Raw genomic sequence first — 25,215 nt, forward strand, 5'->3', positions numbered from 1 at the left:
AGTGCACACAGCCTACCTCACCCTTCCCACTGGGGAAGCACACAGACTCAGCCCTTTCTGGTGCTGTCATGTTAAAATCTGCCTCACTCCACCCAGAGCTGAGGCCTGTCCTTTAAATATCCATTTGGGCCTTGTCATCTCTAAGGCACTGGCAAAGCGAGCAAAGAGGGAACACGCAGGATTTATCTTTCAAGAACACAATGTAGTTCAAAGAATGCTCCAGGGAAATCTGGTGCCTTGGGGAAGCAGCCCGTGTTGGGAATGGAGGGTTTACAGACTGTGGGATTTGTGCCTGGCTGAGAGAGGAAAAGACAAGGAGGCAGAAGTAAGTTGTGTAAGCTGAATGCTTTTCCTGACCAAGTTGCTTTTCTCCATAGCTTCCACTCCTGGACTTCAACTTTGCCATAGACACTGCAGGAACCTGGGGAGGCTGTTTTTGTTGTTTCTCTGTGTAGCCTTCCTGGAGCACATCCATCAGGGACAGAGCACATCCATCATTCTCTCACAACAGTGGCCAACAATGCTTCCTTACATTTCTCAACAACGGCCCCTGCCCAGGCCAGGTTCTGATTTTGGAACCTCTTTGAGGCGGAAGATGGACTCTTTTGCCCAAGTTTTAATTTAATATGTCTGAGAGCAACATTTCTACAACTTAATTCTCTGTCTCCATCTCCTGTCCCACTGGCAAAACAGAGACGAAAGATTGTTTCCCTCTAGCTACTTACACAAAGCAAGATTTAAGAAAAGACATCGATACTGACTACCAGGGTGCTTGCCTTAGAATTCTGTAGAATACAGCAAGATGGGTTCTAAAGAGAAACAGGAATTAATTAAAGGTAAGGGCTATGACATCCCTGAATCTGAATGAGACAAAGAACAGGAAAGCTTAAGTGATTTGCCAAGACAGGGCCTCGGGTTCTCCCTACTCTGGCACCGTGAAGCCTTCACCTGGCTGGGCAGTGCTGCTCATTCAGAGGTCATTCAAGTTCACGGTCAATTTCATTTCTCCTGTCCCTGATGGCATCACAGCTCCAGAAGTCTTCTGTATCCCACCTCGGCAGACTCAAGTCACACTGCCGCAGACAGGTGACATCCCATTTGCCCTCTCCACCCTGACCCTGAGCTATGCGCTCCTCCCTCATTATCCAGGAACTCTAGAAACACAAGCTATAGCACAACACATTTAGAAAACTTGGAACTGACTCCCTTCTAGTGGCTAGGATGCCAACAGGCTATTTCTGCAATGGGTTCCCACCAGAAACAAACCCAGTCAGGTGTGTCTGAAACCGTGAGCAAAGCGTCTAATAAAAGAGCACAATGGCATTCTGTTCACGGATCAAGTGTGTGCAGAACCAACATTAGGAGCACAAGGGGGGGGGGTGCAGTTTGTCATTTAAAACAGGAAGACCAAGTTTAACGAAAGGACAGGGGTCTCACTCACCACCGAGGTAAGGGCCATCTGGAAACTATAGATGCGGGCAAGGCCGAAGTCAGCTAGTTTTATTTGTCCACTGCTGGTGACCAGAATGTTCTGTGGTTTCAGATCGCGATGCACTACTCGGTGAGAGTGAAGGAAGTCCAGACCTCGGAGAAGCTGGAACATCATATCCTAAAGGAAACAGCAAACGTACACAAGTCAGCAGCTGCTCAAAATGGTGCATGCGCTCCAACAGTCACTGCCTCCGCAGCAGACGTGTGAAATATGCGACAGTCACCCGTCTCTTCATCCTCCCGCCTTACAGAACACGGTAAAACACTTAATTACCTACGGGGGTTTGTCAGCGAAAGGACGGCTGGAAAAGAGTTTTCCATGGGACAGGAAATGTCCTGGAAGGCTGTATCTCAAATAAGCAGTGGTGGTTAATGCAGGGGAGGGGAAACGGGGGACGAACTGGGGGGAGTGCATTTTATTTCATACACTTTACTAAGTTATTTCAACAGTCAACATATGGCAAACAATTTAATAGTTTCAAAACGGTTATTTCTATAGCGATTATTCCTAAGTGTCACCTTACTTCATGTTTTCTGCTTATCAACCTATATAGCCTAAACCACAGCACTGAAGTAAATCACCTTATTTTCATAGGTCAGGAAACTTGATATATTGAAGCAAGTTAGATAATTAGCTCAAGGTCACAATTTAGTCAGGTTTTTTTTTAGTGGGAATTTCAAAACCAACGTCCTCATTTATTGTAGGGTATAAAAACAAAGCAAAACAAAAACAATTTAAATCTCTTAACACAGAACTTTATTACTTAAACGAAGAAAGAAATACGGAAAGCAAGGCCATCTGTTTAATCTCTCAGTGTTTTCACAGAGGCCGTGTCTCCGGCTGTAGTGATGCACACAGGCCAACGTTTGTCCTGTCATCTCCACCCTGACTTTACTTGTTCGCTTCCCATGACAGATGGTACCCTCTGAGCCGGGAGCGGGGATAAACCTCTTCTCCCTTGAGTAGCTCCCAGTCACGTGTCCCGTCACTCAATGTTAACAATTATGAACCAACGTAGAAAATCGGTACGGGAAGTGAGACTGTTGCCATGACAAACCTGGTGCTGTGGTTCACAGGTGGTTCAAAATGGTTTGCGGGAAGAACGTGAAAGCTGCAGGCCAGCCAAGTCCTGGGAGGCTGCAGGCAGAATTTGCCACAACATCCCAGCGGGAGTGTGTAAGGCCAGGACACCAACAGGAATGTGAACAGAAGACTGGAATCATGAGCTTTCAGACGGAACAAGGATTCTATCAGGAACTGGACTACAGGTCATTGACAAAAATAAACAAATCTGACCAAGTTATTCTGTACCTTCAATACCCTGAGTGAGGCTAAGTTCAAACCTTAAGGCAGTGGAACTTCCAGGCTGTGATGTGGTCACTGCTCGCTGCAGTTATAGTAGGTTTATAGTAGGAATTCAAAACCAAAACCGGAACAGAATCATGCAAAAAAAAAAAATCTACAATTCGAGAGCATAAAGTGCTTTTAGACACTGTGGACAGGGTTGAGAATTTGTGTGAGGAGAAAGCAATTAATTATAGCTGTTAAAGAGATTAATCAGAACCAAGAAAAAAAACCCCACAAACTTTCCATGTTGACAGTAAGCAAGGTGCCTTGCTGTGATCCCACGCAGAAGATGTCAGAGTATAAAACTGCAAGCTCATCTGAAAACATTGCATTTGAAAAGAGAATCCCTGATTTAAAAATAAGCCTGAACAAAGAATGCCACCACATAGCTCCCCTATTTCAAAGAGGTGCATGGGGAAACATTTCCCCATTTGCTGTTCAGACACTTGGAGGCCACTGCGGCCATACTCCTAGAAGCTGGCATCTGGATTGTGCCCCACATGGTGATGTTTCCAGGCAAGCAGAATGCGACAGTTACAGCATAATGCAAGCTTACCCCAAGGGGTTCCAGAAAAAACAAACAAGCAAACAATGTGTAGCAGGCTCGAAGTGAGTAGACCGAAGATCTAAGAAGCCAAGGTGTGGAACGGAAGAAGCCTACATTTCAAGAGAGAGACTGCAGGATACTGGAGATGCCAGGAATTCAGGCCATTTGATGAGAAAGGCCGACCCTGAGTGAAGCCAGCCCAACAGAGAGCCATGAATGCCATGGGCAACAGGCTGAATGGGCAGGGCTACCGGTGGTCATGGGAGCTCAGATAATGCCATCGAAGGCCTGCACGCTGGGAGTGGAGCGCAAGGGTGCAGTGTTTGTCTGGCTGGTTTCAGCGCTGCTTTCTTTGGTTGACACTTGCTATCCTCCTGTTCTTCCCTTTCAGCACGGGAGTGTCTTGCACGCTGTAAGAATGTAACTTGTATTCTGATTTTACAGCGGCTCACAGCTAAACATCATCCAGAATCTCTCAGGAGACTTTCCATTTTTGAGCAGAGTTTTAGTTGTTATCACTGGGGGTTCTTGAAGCTAGACTGACTGAAGTTTGTATTAATTGTGATGTGGCCACGAGCCTCTGAGGGTCAGGGATCGGGTGCTGCGGTTCAAGTGTTAAATATCTTTATACGTTCATGTGTCTGAGCACGAGGTTTGCCACTGATAGCCCACATTTGCTGCAGCTGTGGAGCCTTTGGGAGAGAGGCCTCGCCGGCTGGTCTAGGCCAAGAGAAAATGCCTTGAGAGTGTAACTGGCCCCATTTCCCGCTTGAGGTCTCTTTCTTCTTGGCTGTCACCATTATGTTCTTGGCTGTCTCACACTCCAGCTGCCACAGCTGTGACCTGCTGCCATCACTGTGCCTTCCTCACCATGACAGGTTATTCTAAAACACGAGCCCGACCGAATTAACCTCCCTCCAGACTGAGCTGATTCTGTTCAGTATTTGATTAGGGCATCAGAAAAATACCCAATACAATCACTCAGCCAGTTTACTGGCTTGGAGTTAATTTCCTAGAGTTTAGAATTCTGTCTTGTTAAAATCAAATCCCTACTTCTCTCTTTCTGTCACACGGAGAAAACAGCATTTGCTTCCCCTAATCACAGGCTGAAATCAACATACACAGGAAGCAACAAGAGTCTCAGGCGCACGGTAAGCCTCCAGCAGATGGAAATTGTTAGGAGAATAGCTGTGTTGTCTCCTGTGTCCTGGGAGAGCCAGACTTACAACAACTGAAGGACTAGGCAGCCAACACTGTAAGGTGGTGAACAAGGTGCGAACAGAGACGTGCAATGACTCCCGGAGTGTGGACCTGATTCCTGAGGTCCCCTGCTGGGCATCCTGAGCTGGCAGGAGCTACCTTCTGCGCTTCCAAATGTGAGTATCTTGGAGGGGACCCGCTCTGGTGAGTGGTGGCCCTGCAATACTTGGGGACTAATGCCAGTCAGACAACCCTCGGAGAGTAAACGGCAGTGTGAAAATGAAGCGCAGGGTGCCAAGCTGAGCTGCTGAGGCAAACGCATCTTTATTAGGAGCCCATGCATAGAGCTTGTAAGTGCTGGATTAAAAAAAAAAAAGCATAACTAACTTCAAGTAATGTCATGCAGGCTTCCTATACACTAAACATCATCTTTGGTTCACGTTGCACTGGTCAAACAACTTACGCAGAAAACTCACGGCATAAAATTTAAACACGTAAACAGGTTTATTAATTAATAAAGGCCATGTGAGCTTCACACACACAAACACACACTCCATTACTGGGAACATTTTCTAAGTTACAATGTAATTTTTAGTGGCTATGCAGTCTTCCTTCCTGAGGCAATGTCATAGTTACTGTCTGCTTTTATGTGGTGTCCTTCTGGCACCTATAGCGGTGACCAAGCTATGTGTCTCCAACAGTGGCTCTTAACCTGTGAGTTGCAATCCCTTTGTGGGTTGAATGACCCTTTCACAGGGGTCGCCTAAGACCATAGAAGACACATTACAATTCACAACAGTAGCAAAATTACAGTTATGAGGTAGCAATGAAAATAATTTTATGGCCGGGGGTCACCACAACATGAGAAACTGTATTAAAAGGTCGCAGCACAGGGAAGGGTGAGATGCTGACTCGAAGGCTGACTTACTAAAATCACACCTAGGCATGGACTAAATAGTGTGCGTCCACATATCCTCTCTCATATTTAGTCTACCTGGAGATGATTGTTCTGTGAAAGAACTTAGGACTCCCAGCTGGGCATGGTGGCACACACCTTTAACCCCAGCACTCTGGAGGCAGAGGCAGGCGGATCTCCACGTTTGAGGTCAGGCTGGTCTACAGAGTGAGTTTCAGTACAGCCAGGACTACACAGAGAAACCTTGTCTGGGGGGCAAGACAACTCGGGCACCAAAATGAGACATGGTTCCAACTCCACTGAGCAAACTCCAGTATCACTCAAGTGACAATCTGCTTCAGCCACAAGAAGTGTTTTTCACGAAGAATTCAAAGGATTGTCTATAGGCTCATTTATGTCACTTTCCAATGTTATATGCCACAATCGCCTCAAGATTTTAATATAAATTAATCTGTCCTGTAGAAGTCTCAAATATCTCACAGTAGTCCAACTGAGGCAGCGCACTGAAGCCCGGGGTCAGCGAACCTAGAGGCACTCCCACAGTAAACATACCTTTAGCGGCTCTCCCTAACACTCATCAAGCAGAGTTCTGGGACAAACCTCCTGACCGTCTAGTTATTCCTGTGAAGAGCTGTCATGTGAGGGTCCTACTCTCTCTTTCTAAACCATGTGACAGAAGTTTCCACAGGACACTAGGGTGGAGAGAGTCTGGCTCTGGGCGACAGTGACTTTGAGGGAGGGCAGCCCTTGGCCACTCTCTCAAGGACTCCAGACCTTGGTCTGAATCCTGTGAATCTCTACTTCTTGCTAATGATTCCGTTAAGAGCTCTAGAGCTTGAATCTGCTTACTCCTTTAAGTAAAAAGTAAGCCCACTAAAACCTCCCTGAAACTTTTAACGAGAAAAAGCTTCATGACAGGGCCCCGCCTTTCCAACTACAGATGGCACAGGTTAATTTCCTAATGCTACTGCAACAGCCAACGTACATCACCGGACAAGCCTCAGAAACGGCAGCTTTGAAACGAGTAACTCCGGATGTATAATATACACACATATTGTTTGTATTTATCATTGAGTTATTTGTTCATGTTCTTAAAGTTTATTCCTAAAAAATATACAAACGTTTACTCGTTCAAAAATTAAAAATGAGACACACACAAAGTAGACAGTGCTACTTACACTTCTCAAGCCATGGGCTTTGCAAAAGCGACATTACAGTTTCGTCAGAGCTGGCTGCCTTGGCACCCCCATGAAATCTGATGGTTCCAGATAAGGAGCCTGAGGTCAGTCCGGGTTCCACAGCAAGACACTGGCCCCTCCAAACAGCCTCCCCCCCCCCCCCGCCGAACACCTGCATAATACCTTGTTTCCAGAGTGTCTGGAGTCTGCAGTTTTTAAAATGTCAGATGTAAAGACGCGTTCTTTTTCCCCGCCAACCTGGTAGAAGCAGACTGGACTGATGTGGGTATTACAGCTACAGGACCTACCTGTGGTAAAGGCTACCTGAGCCCACAGGTAAGTGATGAGGCTTCAGACAGAGGGAAAGCAGAAGACTCAGAGCAATAATGAGGGCCCGGGGTCCCAGAATCAACCTTCCTTGTTACTAATACGAATGCATGCATTTTTAATTGTATACAGGCCACCTCTGGCTTAGTGTCTCGGATCGTTCTACCTTCATGTTCAGGACTAAGCCGTTCACATCCCTGGGGAGCCAATCTGCAGAACTTGAAATTCTACTCAAGAACAGCCCCTACTCTCCTCTCCTCTCAGCCCTGGCAACTACCTTTCCTCTGATTTTACTCTAGAAATCTCATTTGAAGATCCACAATGTATCATTTTGGGAATGGCTCATTTACTTAGACTATGATGTGGTATGTACCAGCACTTCTTTGTAGACGCTGTATTGCATATGAATACATTATTTCCCATCCGTTCATTCACTGATCGACACAGACTGCATTAGATCTTGGACCCCTGCTTTCCTTGTTATGATTTATTTTATGTGTACTGGTGTTTTCCTTATGTGGTGCTTCTGTGTGAGGGTATCGGATTCCCTCGAACTGGAGTTGTAAGCTGCCTTGTGGGTACTGGGATCTGAACCTGGGTCCCCTGCTATACAGCTGTCAGTGCTCTTAACCGATGAGCCATCTCTCCAGCCCCAAGTGACCCCTGCTTCCAATTCTTTTGGCTACACATTCAGAAATGGGTATTGTTGGATCTACTCCTAGGACCTTTAAAATCTCAGTTCTTCCACAAAACAGTGCAATAGTGTTAAGCATATGGCTAAACAGACAATATCAAAGTCATGTTAAGGTCCCACTGCGTGAGTCAGGTGGGTTCACTCAGCCCTTGGGAGATTGTGCCCACTGCCTCCTACGCTCTGGGGACACCTGGGAAGGGTCACCACATCCAGCTTCCACTTTTGACTTAACTCAAAACTCAACAGGCCTCCGCTCTTACTGTGTCCTCGGATCAATGTGTAACGGTAATGACAACCTTCAGAGATTTATACACAGTCACGCGTGTATACTGACTTCTCGCACAGCTTCACCAGAAAATGTTGCACTCAAAACCCACAAAGAGAAAAAAAAATTCTCAGGAAGCGAGAAGCAGGTTTGAGGTAGATTCTTTAAAACATTTCGTTCAATGAATGGTAAATTAAGAGTCCCAAATAAGCCCTGTTCCAAAGAAGAGCACGCTTGGGTTGTACCCCGTTGTCTTCCTCTCTACCCGGTTCCTGTCACTGGGCAAGAGGGAAATGACACAGCCGAGTAAGGTGTCTCGGTAGAGAAACAAAGGCAGGAGACCTCAGGAGAGCTGGTTCTCCTCTGCTTCCTTCAAATGGATAAAAGCGTGGTGTAAGCAGCTGCTTTTGTGTACAAGCTTTATTCACCAAATGACAGTTTAGGGAGGCCATATTTTTTTTTCCCTAGAAGTGGTGAAAATGCTCAGACAGTAAGAAGAAAAAAAAACTGTCCAAACCAAGGAGAAATGAAAAGAAACTCATTTTTCAGTGAAACTCAAAATGTCACTGATGTTCAGAGGACAAAGCAATGACAAACGAAGAGTTGGGAAGGAAAAAAATCATCACCTTATCGCAACAGCTCCTATTAACCCACTGTAGAAAGTCATCAGGAAATGAAACTACAAACACACAATATTAATTATAACTTCTTCAGAGCAGGATATAAAACCCAACATGGTATGAACAAAAATGTATGATGCTGAAGTTCTCTGTGGCTGGCAAGTGACCCAAAAGATTCTGGTTTTATACGCATCGTACTGTGATGCTTTTTTTTTTTTTTTTTGCTGAGACTATTTCCCCGTGTCCACGCATATCTCATAATGAAGTAACAGCATCACGCTGTTCAGCAGCGGCATCCGACGAGGTACTTTCTCTTTCCCTGTTCTCCTTCTCAATTCCTTCTTCTGAGACTCTCCCCCTTACTTCACGCTTCCCTCCTCAGTGAGGTAATGTCTAACAGAAGTGAGTATCCATGGGAAGGTGCGTGGCCGCCGGCCGTCTGCGGTGGGCTCGGTGGAGGACGGACAGCTGTTTCCGTTTGCATCCAGGGACGGACAGGACTGTGCCGGCGAGCTGATCTGTCTCCTTCGGTTCTAAGGAAACACAGCAGAGGGGCCTCATCCTACTCCCACCAGCCCCACCCACGAAAAGAAGATGCACTGGACTCAGGGCTGAAAGCTGTGGTTATGAATTTGTACCTACTGGTCATATAAAATGAGGCAGGTCCCTGTGTCTTTGTCTTTGTTTCCACGGCTACAAAATGGAAATAACCTCAGAAAGGGAGATTTAAATAGGTTCCAAATTACATATTTATGTTATATATAACCCATTAAGTAGATTACATACTGAAGTATTTAATATATTAAAAACTACACACAATGACCAGCTATCATTTATTTAAGACAATTATGAAGCCCCTACAAGGTATAAGACATTGCATTAGGCAATGTCACACAGAAGCACCCAGAGACAAAGGCCCAAGGAGCATTAACAAGGATAGGAGGAGTGAGCTTGAACTGTACATGCTTCATCACGGTTTGTGGCAAGGACCACAGAGTGCCCTCGAGTTCTTGGAAGCACTGAGCCTGAAGGAGCAGCCGAGCCACCTGGAGCAGTGGGCTAGGGTGGAGTCGGGTGTGGGGAAGTATCTGCCGTCAGAAGAACACTAGCAGAGAGAGAGGCTTAGAAAAAGCATGGCATTTAGGATTTAGGAGACCAGTAGCAGCCTCACCAGATAGGATCCTGCAGAAGACACACAGCTAAGTGGCACAGAGCGCTTTACTGCTGGGCCTTTACGGTACCTTATCGTACAGCTAGTGTGGGTAAGGAATACAAAAGACCGTGTTGTTATTATTGATAGGTTAGCATACAGGACGAGCGGAAGGTGAAAAAAGAGGCTGTTCATCCACTTTACGTACACAAATATTAAGGGCACACTAGAATACTAAAAGGAGAATAACGGGAAACAGCAATCATGGCGACAAACGTGGTTATTCGCTTTCATGGGTTAGCTACGCTGGGATGTCTTTCAGGAGCTTGGTAACTTCTGCAACATCTCAGTTTCCTCATGTTAAAGTTTTCTCATTTCTTGGAGCATGGTTGTGAAGAACCTCTCACAGCACGGAACGGGTTCAAAGGCGGTGTCACTGAATCACAGTCACCACTGGCAAAGGCATGTGGCAACAACAAACACACATTCGCCTCCCATCGTCCCAAACACGTGCTATTAAGATCAACAAACACAACCGTGGCCAAACTAAAGAACAGAGTCCTTAAAAATTTAGCATTTTAATTGAATCAAGTGTCACGTGGCTGTGCTTAATTTGAAACTCTGAAGATTGCTAGTTTTAGGTCTGCAAGCATCTTCAATTTTATGTAATTATTCAGTGGGCAGAGGATCTGCTTCTTTTCCTAAGTAACCCAGCTTTTTAAGGCATGTGTCATTTTTTTCTTTGGGGCCCTCTAATGATGGAGGACTCCTTCAACTTGTTTTTTGAGTGCTCTTACAGGTCAATACCAGTATAACTCAAGAATGTAATGTAAATCTTACTTAGTGGTCACGCATACATGCTAGTAGAGAGAGATTTTGGTAAGCTTTCTTATGTAACTAATTCTGGTTGCTTTCTCAGCCTAACAAATAAGAACTAGATCTGTGATTAACGAATATGAACTCGAATTGTGACGTCATTTCCTTATGTGAACATTCGGTGCAGAGGGATGCGAGATGATTCTGAAAAGAACACTTAAGATTCATTTGGTCAAAAACGGCCTTTACAAGATTTTTTTTTTAATGGGTTATAAAAGACTGCTTACCACAATGTACCTCTTCACTTGAAAAAGAAAAGGCCTTGCAGTGTTGAGAGGCTGAGAACCGCAAAGGGAGCAAATGTGTGCCTTCTTCCCACGAACATGTCTGCAGACATTATCTGCTTTGGGGCAGAGCTGCCTGCACAGAGGCTTATGGGGACTTGGGGACGTCAAGGGTCTTCACTCTCAGGTCTGAGGACTCTCAGGAGGGAGAAGCACCAGGCTCTCTTCACCGGAAACCTCTTGAATCTACAGGAAGAGGCTGCAGGCGGTCACATGGAGCCAGGAAAAGTACAGTGGCCAGCAGTGGAGGGACTCTGAGGGCCCGATGGAAGCGAAGAACCAATCACCAAGCCAACTCTGAGCCAGCGCAAACAATCCGAGACAGCGTGACGAGGATCAGGCAGGCTAACATGAAAACTGGCTTTAACGACTGGCCGAGTCCAGGGAAAGGAGTGTGCAGGCACGCTGACCCTAAGGATGCTGGCAAATGTCGCTCCCTAAAACGAGGTCTGAGCCTCCTGAATGGCTGTTTTCTTTAACACACCTGTCTTGTTTCAACCTCCCTAAAGTCTCAACCACTTAAAGTTCCTAGCCTGCGTTTGTGCGTCTGCTTGCCTGGGTACCACAAACTGTTTTCCATTTCTTCCTACATGAGTGACGAACCACCTGCCCTCCTGCCCCCCAATTCCTACAATTAAAACAGAGACGAAAGCCCTACAGGAAAACTCTTGTTTGCACCAGAGCGCTTAGCACTGCCTTCGCTGTGTCTGTGGAAAGCTTCCCTTTCTCTTGCCCACCATGGCTACCACATGCAACACCTGCTGTATTCCTGTCTACTTTCACACCATTGCACTTCTCAAAAGTATCTTAGCATCTGGCTATTGGGACCAACCTGAGCTACATTAAGTGAGATACAAGCACCAGAGATGTTAAGTCAGTAGCAGGCCTCTTGCCTAGTACATGAGAGACTCCGAGTTTTATTATAAGCAGCACACATACACACCCTTGAATCCAAATTCTGCCTCTGCCGTCTTTCCTCAGTCACTCAAGGCTTCAGTTTCTGTGTTGGTCACAGTTTGAGACATCTCAGGTCCTAATAGCTGTTAGGGTCACTCCCAAATGCACACATTTCAGTGCTTCCCGATACAGTCTTCTAGAACATTCCACTGCAACAGTAAAACAAATCTATACCAAAATGAGTACTTTGTAAAAGTCTCTTTCAAAACTTGTTCTTCAGCCTCTGTTTCTACTCATATACAAAAGCACAGTGAGCAAAAATTTACTAAATGATGGATTCAGAAATCCTCCTCTCTCTCAACTACCCAAGTCTGTGAGTCCTGGTCATGATGGCTTCTAAACAGTGTTTCAGAGAAAGCAATTTATCTTTTCTCTGTTTTACACAATCCTAATCAAGCTGCTAGTATCATTTGTCTCAAGCATGACACTACTGTTCCAAAATACCTAGCTCACATACTTAAATTTAACCATCTTTTACCTTCTCTCTCTACTGTTGAGAGATATTTCTAAAATGCAGTCTGATTCATACTGAAGTCCTCTACTGTTCAACCTGTTTTTTTTTTTTTAAATCATAATACATTTTTATTGTTCTTTCATAATTTTATACAACGTACTCCGGTCACATTCATTCCATCCCTGACTTGTTCCCAAACTACCTAACCTTGTGTCCTTTCATGTTTTAAAAATCCATCAAGTCCAACTTGTGTTGCCCATATGTTCTTGGATGTGAGGCCTCCCCCCGTGCTGTGTTGATCTAGCAGGGGCTGCACTCTTCAAGAAGATCGACTCTACTCTCCCGGCAGCGGCTACCAGTTGCTAACAGCTCTTCCGCTGGGGTGGAGCAGCTTACCTTTAAGCAAACTGCTACCTGAGGCACTTTACTGTGGATCCTGGATGACCACTGTTTTCGTTTCCAGCTCTTCTCCTGGCTCCATGACTAAGCACTGAAGATGCCACGGCCTTCCGTCCTTAGGCAGCACTATTTGCTCTTCCTGGAATGTTTTCTCCATCACTGTGTCTCCCACCATGCACGTATCTTCCAATATATACATTATGCCTGGCTCTGTCTAACTGGGCTTGAGGACTTACATAAGCAAGTCTCGGATGACTCTACACACCCACAGACTGCAGCCCTCCCTCCCAGACTCTGCAGGCACACCGCACTCCAAACAGATACTGTCACAGAGCTCCTGTGGCTTTCCTGCTACAACAAGACCTCCCTCTTTGACTCCAAGTAGAAGAGAGGACTGGGAACAACCTAGCCATTTAGCAGGTGTTATCTTTCCCTCAGGTACTCTCGGTATATTCGTACTTCTCACAGACACTCCTGGAGTGAATTCACACTCATTTACTCTAAGTTTGTGTCCTGGATGTGTTAGCTATGAGGACAGAAATTGTACTGGAAAGCAATTGTCAGCCTGGAGCTGACAAGTGGGGGGAAAGCTGACCCAGAAGGTCAGGGGAGGAGCTTGGCACTGAACAGTTCGCTTCTCTGGAACCCTGGGCACCTCCTGAATTAGAACCTCAAGTGCACCTCGCCTTATTTCTGCAACGTTAGGAAAAAAAAAAACCAATCAATCTGTCCACCCATTAATACACATGCATGGGAATGAACACTGTTCTAAAAATATGCTATGATTCAGTAATTCTATTTCTGGAAACACACCCTACAGACCCAACAGCTCAAGTTTATAATAAATCAAAATAAAGAGATTCCATGCTATTTTGTTTCAAAGACTTAAAAACAAAACAAAACAGGAAGATACCCCGAATATTCAAGAATGGGAAACAAAGTCTATACCCACTAATTTCAATCTGAAATGTCCTTATAGTTAATGTGTTAAAGACTTGGTCTTCAGTTTGACATTACTGGAAGGGTAGAAACTTTAAGAAAAGCCTGTGAGGTTTTGGGTCACTGGGGGCATGTCCTCAAAATGCTTGTGAAATACCTTTCTCTCCCTCTCCTTTAAGATTTATTCACCAACAAATCAAATAATCCAATTAAACATGGGGAACAGAGCTAAACAGAGAATTCTCAATAGAGGAATGTCGAATGGCTGAGAAACAGGTAAAGAAATGCTCAACATCCTTAGCCATCAGGGAAATGCAAATCAAAATGACTCTGAGATTTCATCTTACACCCATGAGAATGGCTAAGATAAAAAATGCAAGTGACAACACATGCTGGAGAGGATATGGAGAAAGGGGAAACCTACTCCATCGCTGGTGGGAATGTAAACTTTTACAACCACTTTGGAAATCACTCTGGTGCTTTCTCGGGCAATTAGGAATAGTGCTACCTCAAGATCCAGCTATACTACATATACCTAAAAGATGCTACACCATACAAGATATTTGCTCAACTACGTTCATGGCAGCTCTACTCGTAATAGCCAGAAACTGGAAACAACTCAGATGTCCCTCAACAAAAAAAATGGATGAAGAAACCATGGTACATCTATACAATGGAATACTATTCAGCTATTACAAATAAGGACATCATGAAATTCGCAGGCAAATGGATGGGTCTGGAAAAGATCATGCTGAGAATTATGACCCAGAACCAGAAAGAAATGCATGGTATATACTCACTTATAAGCAGACACCAGCAATATAATACAGGATAAACATACTACAATCTACAGATCTAAAGAAGCTAAGTAACAAGGAGGACCCTATGGAGGATGCTTAATTCTCATTCAGAAGGACAAATAAAATAGACACCGGAAGTGGATGAAGAGAGAGAACAGGACGGGAGCCTTCCATAGATGACCTCCGAAAGACTCCACCAAGCAGGGGATCAAAGTAGATGCTGAGACCCACAGCCAAACTTTGGGCAGGTGGCAGGGAATCGTATGGAAGAATGGAGGGACAGAAGGACACGGAGGGGATGGTAGCTCCACAAGAAAATGAACAAAGCCAACAAATCTGGGCCTGGGGTTGGGTGGGTCCTGTGGACACTGATGGACCAACCAAGGACCACACATAGGAGAAAAGGGGCATACATACATGGAGAAAATCATACTTGGAGAGGACCCAGGCCCCTGCTCAGATGTAGCTGATAGGCAGCTCAGTCTCCATGTTTCCAAGTAAGGGGCGCAGGGGCTGTATTTGACATGACTCTGTTATCTGCTCTTCCATCACTTCCCCCTGGCAAGGTGGCCTTGCTAGGCCACAGAGGAAGAGGCAGGCAGTCCTGAAGAGACTTGATAGTCTAGGGTCAGTTGGTAAGTTGGAGGGCTCCCCCTTTCTGAGGACTAGGAGAGAGGGATGGGGGGAAGAGGGAGGAAGGGTGGGACCAGGAAGAGAAGAGGGAAGGGGCTACAGTCGGGATATGAAGATTCATTCATTTTTACTGATGTGCATACGCCTGTGTGAGGTTTCATGCACATGGTGCATGCAGGGAGTCCGAGGGGGCAGAACACAGCACTGGATCTCCTGAAACTGATGTGACAGGTGGTTGGGCACTGCCGTGTGGGTGCTGGGAACCGAAACTGGGTCCTCTGCAGGAGCAGTAAGTGCTCTTGACACCGAGCTACCCCTCCAGCCCGGCTCCCCCTCTTCTCTTCTTTCTGTGTGTGACCTGAAGCAGACAGCTGGCATCACTACAGTAGCTTGCAATGTGCCGTCTTCTTCCATGCCCCAGCAGAACAGCTGACAGATTCATGGACTGACACATCAAACATGGCTTTCCTACTTAGCCTCCAATTATCTCAGCTATTTCGCTACAACAGCAGACAGCTAACTAACATGGCGTGCACACGGTGTGAAGAGGAAGCCGTTACAACGCCGGGTAACTGTAGTACTTAATTAAAGAGCGAAAGGGAAGAAGAAAGTCTTAGCGGGACACATTAACGCCTTAATTGTAGTTTAATGAAGAAAGAGGTGCACGTGTGAGGTTAAGGGAGTCTGTTAGGTTATCGAGATATGATGTTAAAGGGAGAGATGATTCTGAAAGACAGTAACACAATCAGTTTGGTTGTATTTTAGCTATTGATTTTTTTTGAAACAGGAGTGTCATGTAGACCACACTGGCCTTCAGCTCCTGTCTCTGCCCCCCAAGGGTTAGGATCACTGGCTTTTGTCTCCAGACCTGGCATAAACAGTAGTGAGAGATGTATCTGGTTGTTTTCTAAATTCTTTTTTTTAAAGCACCCTTTTATGGATTTTTGGCATTTGTTTGCAAGAATGTATGTGCACCACATGCATGCCTGCTGCCTTCGGAGGCCAGAAAAGAGTGGTGGATGCCCTAGAACTGAGGCTGTGAGCTGCCACGTGGGTGCTGGGAACCGAACCCGGGCCCTCTGCAAGAGAAGGAAAACCCCTTAACCATCTCTCCAATCCCTAAAACTTTCTTGTTTTTTTTGAGACAGGGTTTCTCTGTGTGTCCCTGTCCATCCTGAAACTCTCGCTATAGGCCAGTCTGGAATGCAGAGATCCTCCTGCCTCTGAGAGTAAAGGCGTGTGCCACCCAAACTTCCGTATCTATTTAGAATATTTCAAAATGAAAGCCAAATCAGTAATGCCTTTCACAGTCAACTTTGAACTTTCTGTCTGCTAAGAGTAAAATGCATAAAACCTGGGAGGCAAAACAACAACACAACCCACAACAACAACAAATTCAGTATTAAAACACATTCATGCACACAAACCAAAAAACCTGGACAGCCAAGACTAACTGACGGTACTTTATCTTCCCTTGATTCCTTCCCCACCCTGCTGCATTCCTGGCTGTTGGAATCTGCCTGTGCAGTCTCTCCTGAATCTTAACTGTTTGGCCTCTTCAGCTTTTCAAAAGCAGTCATCATTTTTTTTTGTTCAGGTTTTGGGTTCATCTGAGACATGCTGTAGCCCATCTGCTTAGAGGTAGCAGGCTTGCAAATTGCTTGGTAGTATTTCTTAAGTAGTTTATACTTGAAGATAGCTGGTCTCTATTTTGTGCTTTTATGGTGTATTTAAGAGGAATACAATATTCAAGTATTTACATCTCTCTAAACACATGTACTCATACACACTAGGCACATTTTGAATTGCTGAATTGTTGGCATCAGATCCACTCCCCCCTCTTTTTAAATTATTCTCTCATATATTACATTGACTGCAGTTTCCCCTCCCTCTACTCCTCCCAATACGTCCTCATCCCCACCTCCCTTCTCCCCAAATCTACTCCTCCGTTTTCCTTTAGAAAATAGCAGGCCTGCCAGGGATATCAATGAACACGACATAACAAGTTACAGTAAGACCAGGCACAAACTCTCTTATCAGAGCTGGACAAGGTGACTCAGTAGGAAGAAAAGGGTCCCAAGAGCCAGCAAAAAGAGTCAGAGACACCCTGTACCACTCCCACTGTCAGGAATCCCACAAAAACACCAAGCTACACAACCACAATGTATATGCAGAGGACCTAGCTTAGATACTTAACAGGGTCTGCTTTTGTTGGTTGGGTCTCTGTGTATCCCTATGATGCCTGCTTAGTTGATTTTTTGGATTGCGTATGAAGTCCTCAACCCTCTGGCTCCTACAGCCCTACATACCCATCTTTGAACCTTCTTTTCTCTTGAGCCTCAGTTTGATGGGAGACATTTCATTATAGTCTTACTTTCATTTCTTTGACTGTAGTGAGTCTGGGAATCTTTTATTATGTATTATATGGTTTTGTTTGTGTTGTGTAGGACTTCGAAAACCTTTAATGAATTACTATGGTTTTGTTTGTGTTATGCAGTACTGGGGATCAAACAAAGGTCTTACACAAGCTAAGCAGGTGCTCTCTCACTGAGCTGTAACCTCCTGCAGCTCAATTTATTATTTTTCCAGTCATAACCTATTCTATTCATAAGCCAAGACCGACTTTACTACACTGTATTTTACAGATCTAACCTGGCCTATCTTGTAAAAATATAACACTCCCCTTTTCCAGTATGTGGGTCCTTTCCTAGAGTCCAATTCTTCGAAAGGTTCTTGGAGTTCAGCCAAAGAGTACTTTCATATATAATTCCCCATTTTAGGCTAAATTCAACAAGATCAAATCACCAGCCTCTTTCTTAAACAGGCAATTACTATCTCTAATGATCTACTTCTGCCTTTCCTCTAAAAAGGAAATGACCAACCAGGTCCTTTAAGTCTTTATAATTCTAAATTCTCTAAAGACACACTCATACTGAACTTTCCTCTCTCGTTCCCAAACACATGGACCAGTTTCTCCAGCAGATCTATGATAATGTCTTTGGTGAGCTCACTGCTACCTGACTAATCTGCTTAAAATTCTACTCTGACAACTTCAATGCCTGCCCATCACCTCTCAGCACCTCCACAGTTGCGCACTGTCTTCATCTCTCTGTATGTGCCTGGACTAGTGTTATCTTCCTCTAAGAGGGAACAAGCAAAACCTGACCTAGGCCTCTAAATCCTAGCCCATACTGGCATTATGTCACTCATGCCTCAAATTTTAGTATCTTCAAAGTTCTTTAAAACTGCCACGTGCTTTGCAAGTCAGTGCTGTTTTCCCTTCTCTGTTCCTGCAGTATTTGTCACTTACAGTACCCGCATGGCATCTACGGTGCCTGGCTTATGTGGTGCCCGTTCCTCTGTGTTATATTTTCTCTTTCTCAGTTTCATACAATCTCCATAAAAGGCGGGCTTCATGCATCAAGCACAGGTAGCACAAATATTCTGCATAAGGACTCAGAGCAAATGAGGTGTAAGTCTATCCTTTACATCGTTCCCATTTGAAGCATGCCAATAAAGGCTGCTGCACTTTAAAAACATCAAATTTCAGATTGGTCTAGTGCCACCTAGAAAATACAATGGCTAAAATTTGAGGGAAAGTGCACAGATGTTAAATGGACTGCCATTCCCAGGGCTTGTACTTTTGAAGTGTTCCACTGTGCAATGGAAAATTCTTAACATGAACTCCTTTAACTTATGATGGCATATTGTGTGTTCTATATTTAGACATTTTATAATAAAAGTTTATAGGATTGACCTTTCAGAGGGTCTGAAGGCTTTTAATGGCAAGAAAGTGATGGAATAAAGAACTGGACCAGGAGGAAAACAGGTTTTATGGACACCACACAGATGAAACAACGAATAAGGCCTATTTGCAAAATCTACTTGATCTCACTTTAGGAAATGTTATGAGCCAGGAACCACTAGACAGATTGCTCGGGTAGCACAGTGACTCACAAGGTCTTCACATCTGAAACACTGGGATAACTACAAAATACACGTTGCCTTCTGTCTTTAGGACAGTGAATTATGCACGATTAGCTCCTCTGACTTGCACATTCTTCATAGTTGTTCTACAGATAAAGAAACTGAAGCTCACGTTAGCTTACGGGACTTGCTCAGACTAGTAACCAGGTGTCATGTTGCCAGGGACTTTCACCACATCAAATAGATAAATGAAATATGCAGACATCGCCTTCTGGGTCTTTGGATTATGGGAGTATCAAACAGTATTACAGTTTACTATAATCTGGTTCACATGCTGCCTCCCAAAAACCTACAGAGGGCTGTGATGTAAGCATTACAATCCCACCAGCCATCCCTCTCCCAGCCCTACGGAATTAATGTCTGCTGAGACCAAAGGTACAAGGCAGTTCTGTAATTGAAGACCAACTGAGAATTAATTAGGATCAATAAGTGCCAGTGCCCAAAGCCAAACCTGAAATTCTGCAGGGTTTGCAAGTGAGGTTCCCATGCCCACGAGGCCATCCCCAGTTCAGTGCTTTCAGACCATTTGTGACTCCTTCATGCATATCACAGGAAATGTCTGCTTCCTCACCGCACCTGCCATGGTGTCTTTTTTTAAATAGCTACCTTTTTCTTTTTCCAGCTTAAGCATTCTAGACTTGGTTCTGTGAGTTGTTTGAAGAGCTAGAGGGTTTCCCTTATTTTCAACTCTCTTTAATGCTCTGACAGGAGGAAGATATTTAGCAAACGTTGATGGCGTTCAATAAAAGCCTTACGTTGACTCCATGTACATATGCAAATATGCAAATGATTGGCTGGAAACTGCCCAGGAGATAATTATATGGACTATACATATTGATAGTACACAGGTATTATACCTATCAAAGAAGCAGATGGGAAGGACTGCAACTCCTCACAGGCAGAAAAAAAAAACCACACAGAACAAGGCTCTTGTTGAAGAGAATAAAATATTAAGAAGGAAGTTTCAGCATGCACGTACATACACACACATACCCATACACACACACAAAGTTACTGATTCTGATACAGGTTAGCAAAAGTGAGGACAAATTTTAACACTGCTTTTAGAGGAATATGCAAGTAAGTATAACGATGCATTCAAGCGAGTAATGAACCACATTAAGTATAGATCTTTATTACTGAAAATAATCATATGGAAATGAGAACAAAGCTGCCTTTTACGGTTATAGCAAGTCTGATGTCTAGAGTGGATTTATGACTTTAATGCTAACATTACGGATAACCATAGAGCTTCCAGTAGCCTACCAAATGCTCCAAGATTTCCTTTCATAAAAGTCATGTGAGGAGGTGGGGTAGATAAATCCCAAGCTGTCTCCAGGGATGGACATTAGAATTTCACTCATCTGTGCTTAGGGTATTCTTTCAAGCCTTTTAAGAAATGGTTCTCAGGGTAGGTTGAAAATGGCTGCCTCGGTTTTGTACCTTTTTTGATCTCAATAGATAAATCTTGTTAAGTTTCCCAGCTTGACCTGGGACTGTACAGTGTCTAGGGAATTACACAAATGGCAAAGTGAGGAGAGCTGCATGCGGATTCTGTAAGGAGCAAGGCATCAGGCCTGGGAGAACAGACCCGAAATCTCAGCTCTTGGGGTCTTCTGAGGCAGAGGCAGGGGCCCCTGAGCTCAGGGCTGGACTGGGCCAGATATTGAGAATTTGTTTTTTTGTTTTTGTTTTTTTAAATGTGTGTATGAGGGAGAGATTCTCAACCCACGAGGCCATCTACACTTTGATCCTTGGGCGTCCTTTGCATGCCCTTCATAGGCAATGGGTGACATCCCTTAGAACAAGAAACTATTTCTGCAAAACAACAAATAAACTGTCGTGAGTAGCCCTGAGCAACCGTGAAGCAGATCTGTGGAAGTAAGAAAATGCTCTATCTTACTCTAGGTATCATTTCAGAGGTACCAAGAAAAGACAGTACATAAAGGAACAGCCAACTAATAGTTAAGGACCAACCTTTGCCACTGGATCCTGTCACTGATGCCACAGGTACTAACAACAATAAAATGTATTGCCTCTATCTTCATTTCATTTATCACTTAGAGACCAATAATAATTACAATCATGAAAATAAAATTAACCACCCAGAGGATACGGAAATGCTAAAACATTTAATGTACATAGGGCTTACTCATTAAAGAGCATTGAATATTGTATTAAATATATAAATTATATTTAATTCTACTATAGGGGCTGAGACGAAAACAGTAATAGATTGAGCAATAGTCAAGTTTACCTCCTGGCTCTTGACTTGTGTGAACTTGGGCAAGCCATTAATTAGTGATTAATATCAGGTGCTTCTATCTGTAAAATTAGCATCTTACTACAACCCCACTGCAAAAGAATATCCAAGCGAGATCACCTCAGAACTTAAAAAGCCAAATCCAGATATAAACATACAGGAAACACTGATCTTACTTCAGCCTGTAGAAAAGACAATGTCTTCCGGCAGCATCAGAGAGGGGTGGAAGCATGCCAGTGCTCACGACTGTAGCCACGCTTATTGATTTGTGAGGCTTGTGTCTACATGAGAGCAAGAGCTGAGGGTAAACACAGGATAAGTTCCAGGGAAAAGAATGCAGTGAGTCATTAGAACTTGATGTGAAATGAAATGCTCCATCAAATCCTGTCGAAACTTCAGGACTTAAAACGAGAACCACTGTTTCCCATGAGAACTCAGTAATTATAAATTTAATGAATCCTAGAAAAGAGCTCTGCTCTGACATGTCTGAACACACGTGTTCTCAATGAAATAAGCCATTTTGGGAAGTGCAGTCACCATTAATTAACGCCAAAACTAGATGTATTTTTATGGGGTTACATATGGACACATGAGGACCAGAGCCGTTCGCCATGATTGATGTTATTATTCTGAATACCACAGTTGTTAGTAATGATTTGGGTCTTCCCATGAAGTTCATGCCAGCGTGCTTTGTCTAATTGGCTCATCACTGTTCCTTGGTGGGTATTTTCTCTCCTGTGGCTGTTTCCAATCACCTGGTTCTCCTGCAGTCCACACAGTCTTTAGGTAAGGTTTCTCTGCAGATAGACAGTTCTGGACAGATCCTAACTTCAGACCAAAGCAAGAATCCTGAGAAAACCATCGTATGTAAACACCAAGAAAGCATTACAAATTTATTTTCCATCTGCTTTCGTATTTCACGGAAATAAGAATCCAGTTTTATGGTGGATAAATCTACTTCTGAACATCAGATTGTGACATTTATTAGAATATTAAACTTCGTGCTTTAATAAGCACCTAAGCGCAGATTCTCCAATTACTGCTTATCCTCCTGAAATCGGAGCTTAACAACATGAGTAACAGAAAAAATTACACATAACCCACCCATCGACAGTACAAGAAGAGAGGCCTTCATTAGGGATGGAGCATATATCCATGCACAGGGGCTTTTCTTTGTGGTCTGATGTTTAAAGGACTTTAAATATGCACCAAGGTTCTCCAAATCCATACACTGATGTTACAATTAAGCCTAATATTTAATGTCAAGATTACATGTTATTAGATAAACAGACTGTTTGAGAAGACTGCTGAACAGACTGGATAAGAAGACTGTTTTCAGAAACTAGTGAATTTTGTTCCCCGGAGCCAAGTAGAGCTGCTGCTGCAAACACCCTGCTATCACAGACGTTGCTGCTCCCTGACTGGGGAAGGCTCCCTGTCTCCAGGTCTGCGGGTCCTCCCTACTTCTGCTGTGGGTGTTTTTGCTTGGATTGGCCATCGCTGGGAAATACTGAGTCAGCCTGTGGAAGGATGTAAATAAGGCCTTGAGCTCTGCCTTTATAAAATCTTTAAAAAGTCCCTCTCCTCCCAGGCTTCTGATTCCCAGCCTATAAGATAAGGAGGGTCTCAGACTAGATGAGGCCACAGGACGAGAACAGCCTTGACATTCATCACCGACACGACACCCCTGAGCTCTCACGGGGTTGGTAACCACGGACAGCTTTTGGTGTGTGTATGCGTGTGCACATGTACACGCTGCGCAAGCATGGCATGGAGCTGTGTGTGTCGGTTAGAGGACAACTTTGGGGAGTCTACTTCCTCCTTCCACACTGTTGAGACAGTGCTTCTCTCATTTACGCTGACCTGTCAACCCCGGGCTGGCCAGCTTTCCATGCCACTGGCTTGCCTGGCAAACGCTGTAACCCACACTTAGCCATTTTGCTGGCTAAATGATTTTAAATGGTGTCAAATCATCTGCAATAAACACTAAGGATGCAATGAAATTCAAATATAATTACTCCCTCCAGTACTTCACCCTTTAATGCAATCATTCAAATAAACTAGATTCACAGTTTTAATGCCATTCCCTCCTGCAGTTACCCCGCCTCCTCTGAAAGTTTTAGTGGTTAGGTCTAACGAATGTGTTTCAACAATTTCACACATCTCATTCCTTCGTTCCTCTGTGCCAGCCATCAGACTTCTCCAGAGAGATCTACTCCACGCACACTATGTGCTGACACAGAGGCCAGTCAGGACTGGATCTGGGCAACAGCAGCTTAACATCAATCTTTAGAAAACACAGTAACAGTATTTTTTTTTTTTTGGAAGCCTCTGTCTTAGAGCTTCTTTTCTCATCTTCAACGGCCAGTGCCTTCTGCAACTGGTCGTCATTTTCTGCAGCTCTCCTCTGCGCGTTGGAAAAGACGCCATTGGTCCTGGTGAGGATGGACTGACAGTCAGCAGGCCCAACCTTGGTGAAAATGGAGGCTGCTTGGAGCCCACCGGTGCTAACAATAGCCTGAACTGCTTAACAGTTTCCCGAGGCTGGAGCCCCGCTCCGTGTGCCAGTCAATTACCAACGATTAAAGAGACCTTTCCCCCTCACCCTGTGCCCCACCACTTTCCTCTGCTCCCAACAGAAACGCAGACACCACCCCCAAAGACAAAACCTGCCACCGAGGAGAGGAGACAGCGCTGTGGTAATTTTCCAAGGCATTATGATCGATAATGATCAGCAGAGCGTGGGATAATGGCTCCCCTTAATTTACTGGTTCCTTTGAAGGGTTAAAATATGGCAGATGTTGATAGCTGAACGCTCCTTGCTAACAGGACAGGCACATTGCTGTGGGGCCTGGCCTAGGCTTTTCCTTCCCTGCAGCTGTCTGTGTAGAACTAATTGTATCCACTTGTTTAACCTCGGGGACGTCTGGAAGGGACCCAGTGCCACAGGGTACCTTTTTTTTTTTTTTAACGGTCATTTCCTCTCTGGTGTAACTTGCATGACAGCATGTGACAAACAGAAATTAATGGGGACACTGCTGTGCCAATTCCTCCTCAATTGCTGACACTGGCTACAGGCTGCCTGTTTGCCACCCAGCCAAGACCTCACAGGGAAGATGGCGAGGGGCCCGCAGCCCTATTCACCGACAAGCCAGCTGGTCAGTGATGAGAGGAGCCGGGACAATGTGGTGCGTACAAACCAGGAAGAAAATGCTTTCTAAACCGATTCAAAACCAAAGAGGTGGCATTTGCTAGGAGTTAATATGACCATTTATTTTCCTGAGTGGTACAATGCACGGCTCCAATTCCCAAAGTAATTCAAACCGCAAGGCACACCTCCCATAAGGACTTCTAAGGTGTGTGTAAGGAGAGAACATCAGTCTCCAGAGAGGCCTCCCGACAGGCTTGGGAGCTGTCTTATCTCTTGCCTCCAGCTAACAACCAAAGTGCTGGCTTAGAATTCTATGCATGGATATCTCTTTCACTCTTTCTCCCACGTACAAGTGCACACACAAGCACACACACACACAAAAGAACCTTCAGTTCAAGCTCATTAATTGCCTGCCAGAATCTGCAGGGTTGGGGAATATGCCCCAACTTTGGCAAGATGTACTTTCCCCTCTTCACACAATCAAGAACCAACCTTGGCTTGTCATCGCTTGAAACACTGGCTGTTACGGATCAGGCCCTGCTGGTTTCAGCACATCTGAATATATAAATGCACATTAAAAAGAGAATTGGCTAAAAAAAAAAAAAGTTTGGGTGGCACACACCTTTAGTCGATAAGCATTTAGGCAGCAGAGGCAGGGGGGATCTCTGGGTTCCCTGACAGCCTGGGCTACACAGTGAAATCCTGGGAGTGAGGAGGAGGGGGACATGAGGCAGAA

At 44.6% G+C, this 25,215-nt stretch overlaps 1 protein-coding gene across 2 annotated transcripts in view; it reads right to left on the minus strand.

Annotated features, from left to right (window-relative positions):
- The window catches only part of Cdk6 (cyclin dependent kinase 6), a 185,040-nt gene that overhangs the window by 98,547 nt on the left and 61,278 nt on the right, over positions 1-25,215 (minus strand). For both annotated transcript variants that reach the window (XM_060373992.1, XM_021653232.2), the window contains one exon: positions 1,442-1,609. In XM_060373992.1, the coding sequence (XP_060229975.1) occupies positions 1,442-1,609 (168 nt within the window). The remainder of the gene's footprint in view (positions 1-1,441; positions 1,610-25,215) is intronic.

The sequence above is a fragment of the Meriones unguiculatus genome, chromosome 21 (assembly GCF_030254825.1).
Source record: "Meriones unguiculatus strain TT.TT164.6M chromosome 21, Bangor_MerUng_6.1, whole genome shotgun sequence".
Taxonomy (NCBI): domain Eukaryota; kingdom Metazoa; phylum Chordata; class Mammalia; order Rodentia; family Muridae; genus Meriones; species Meriones unguiculatus.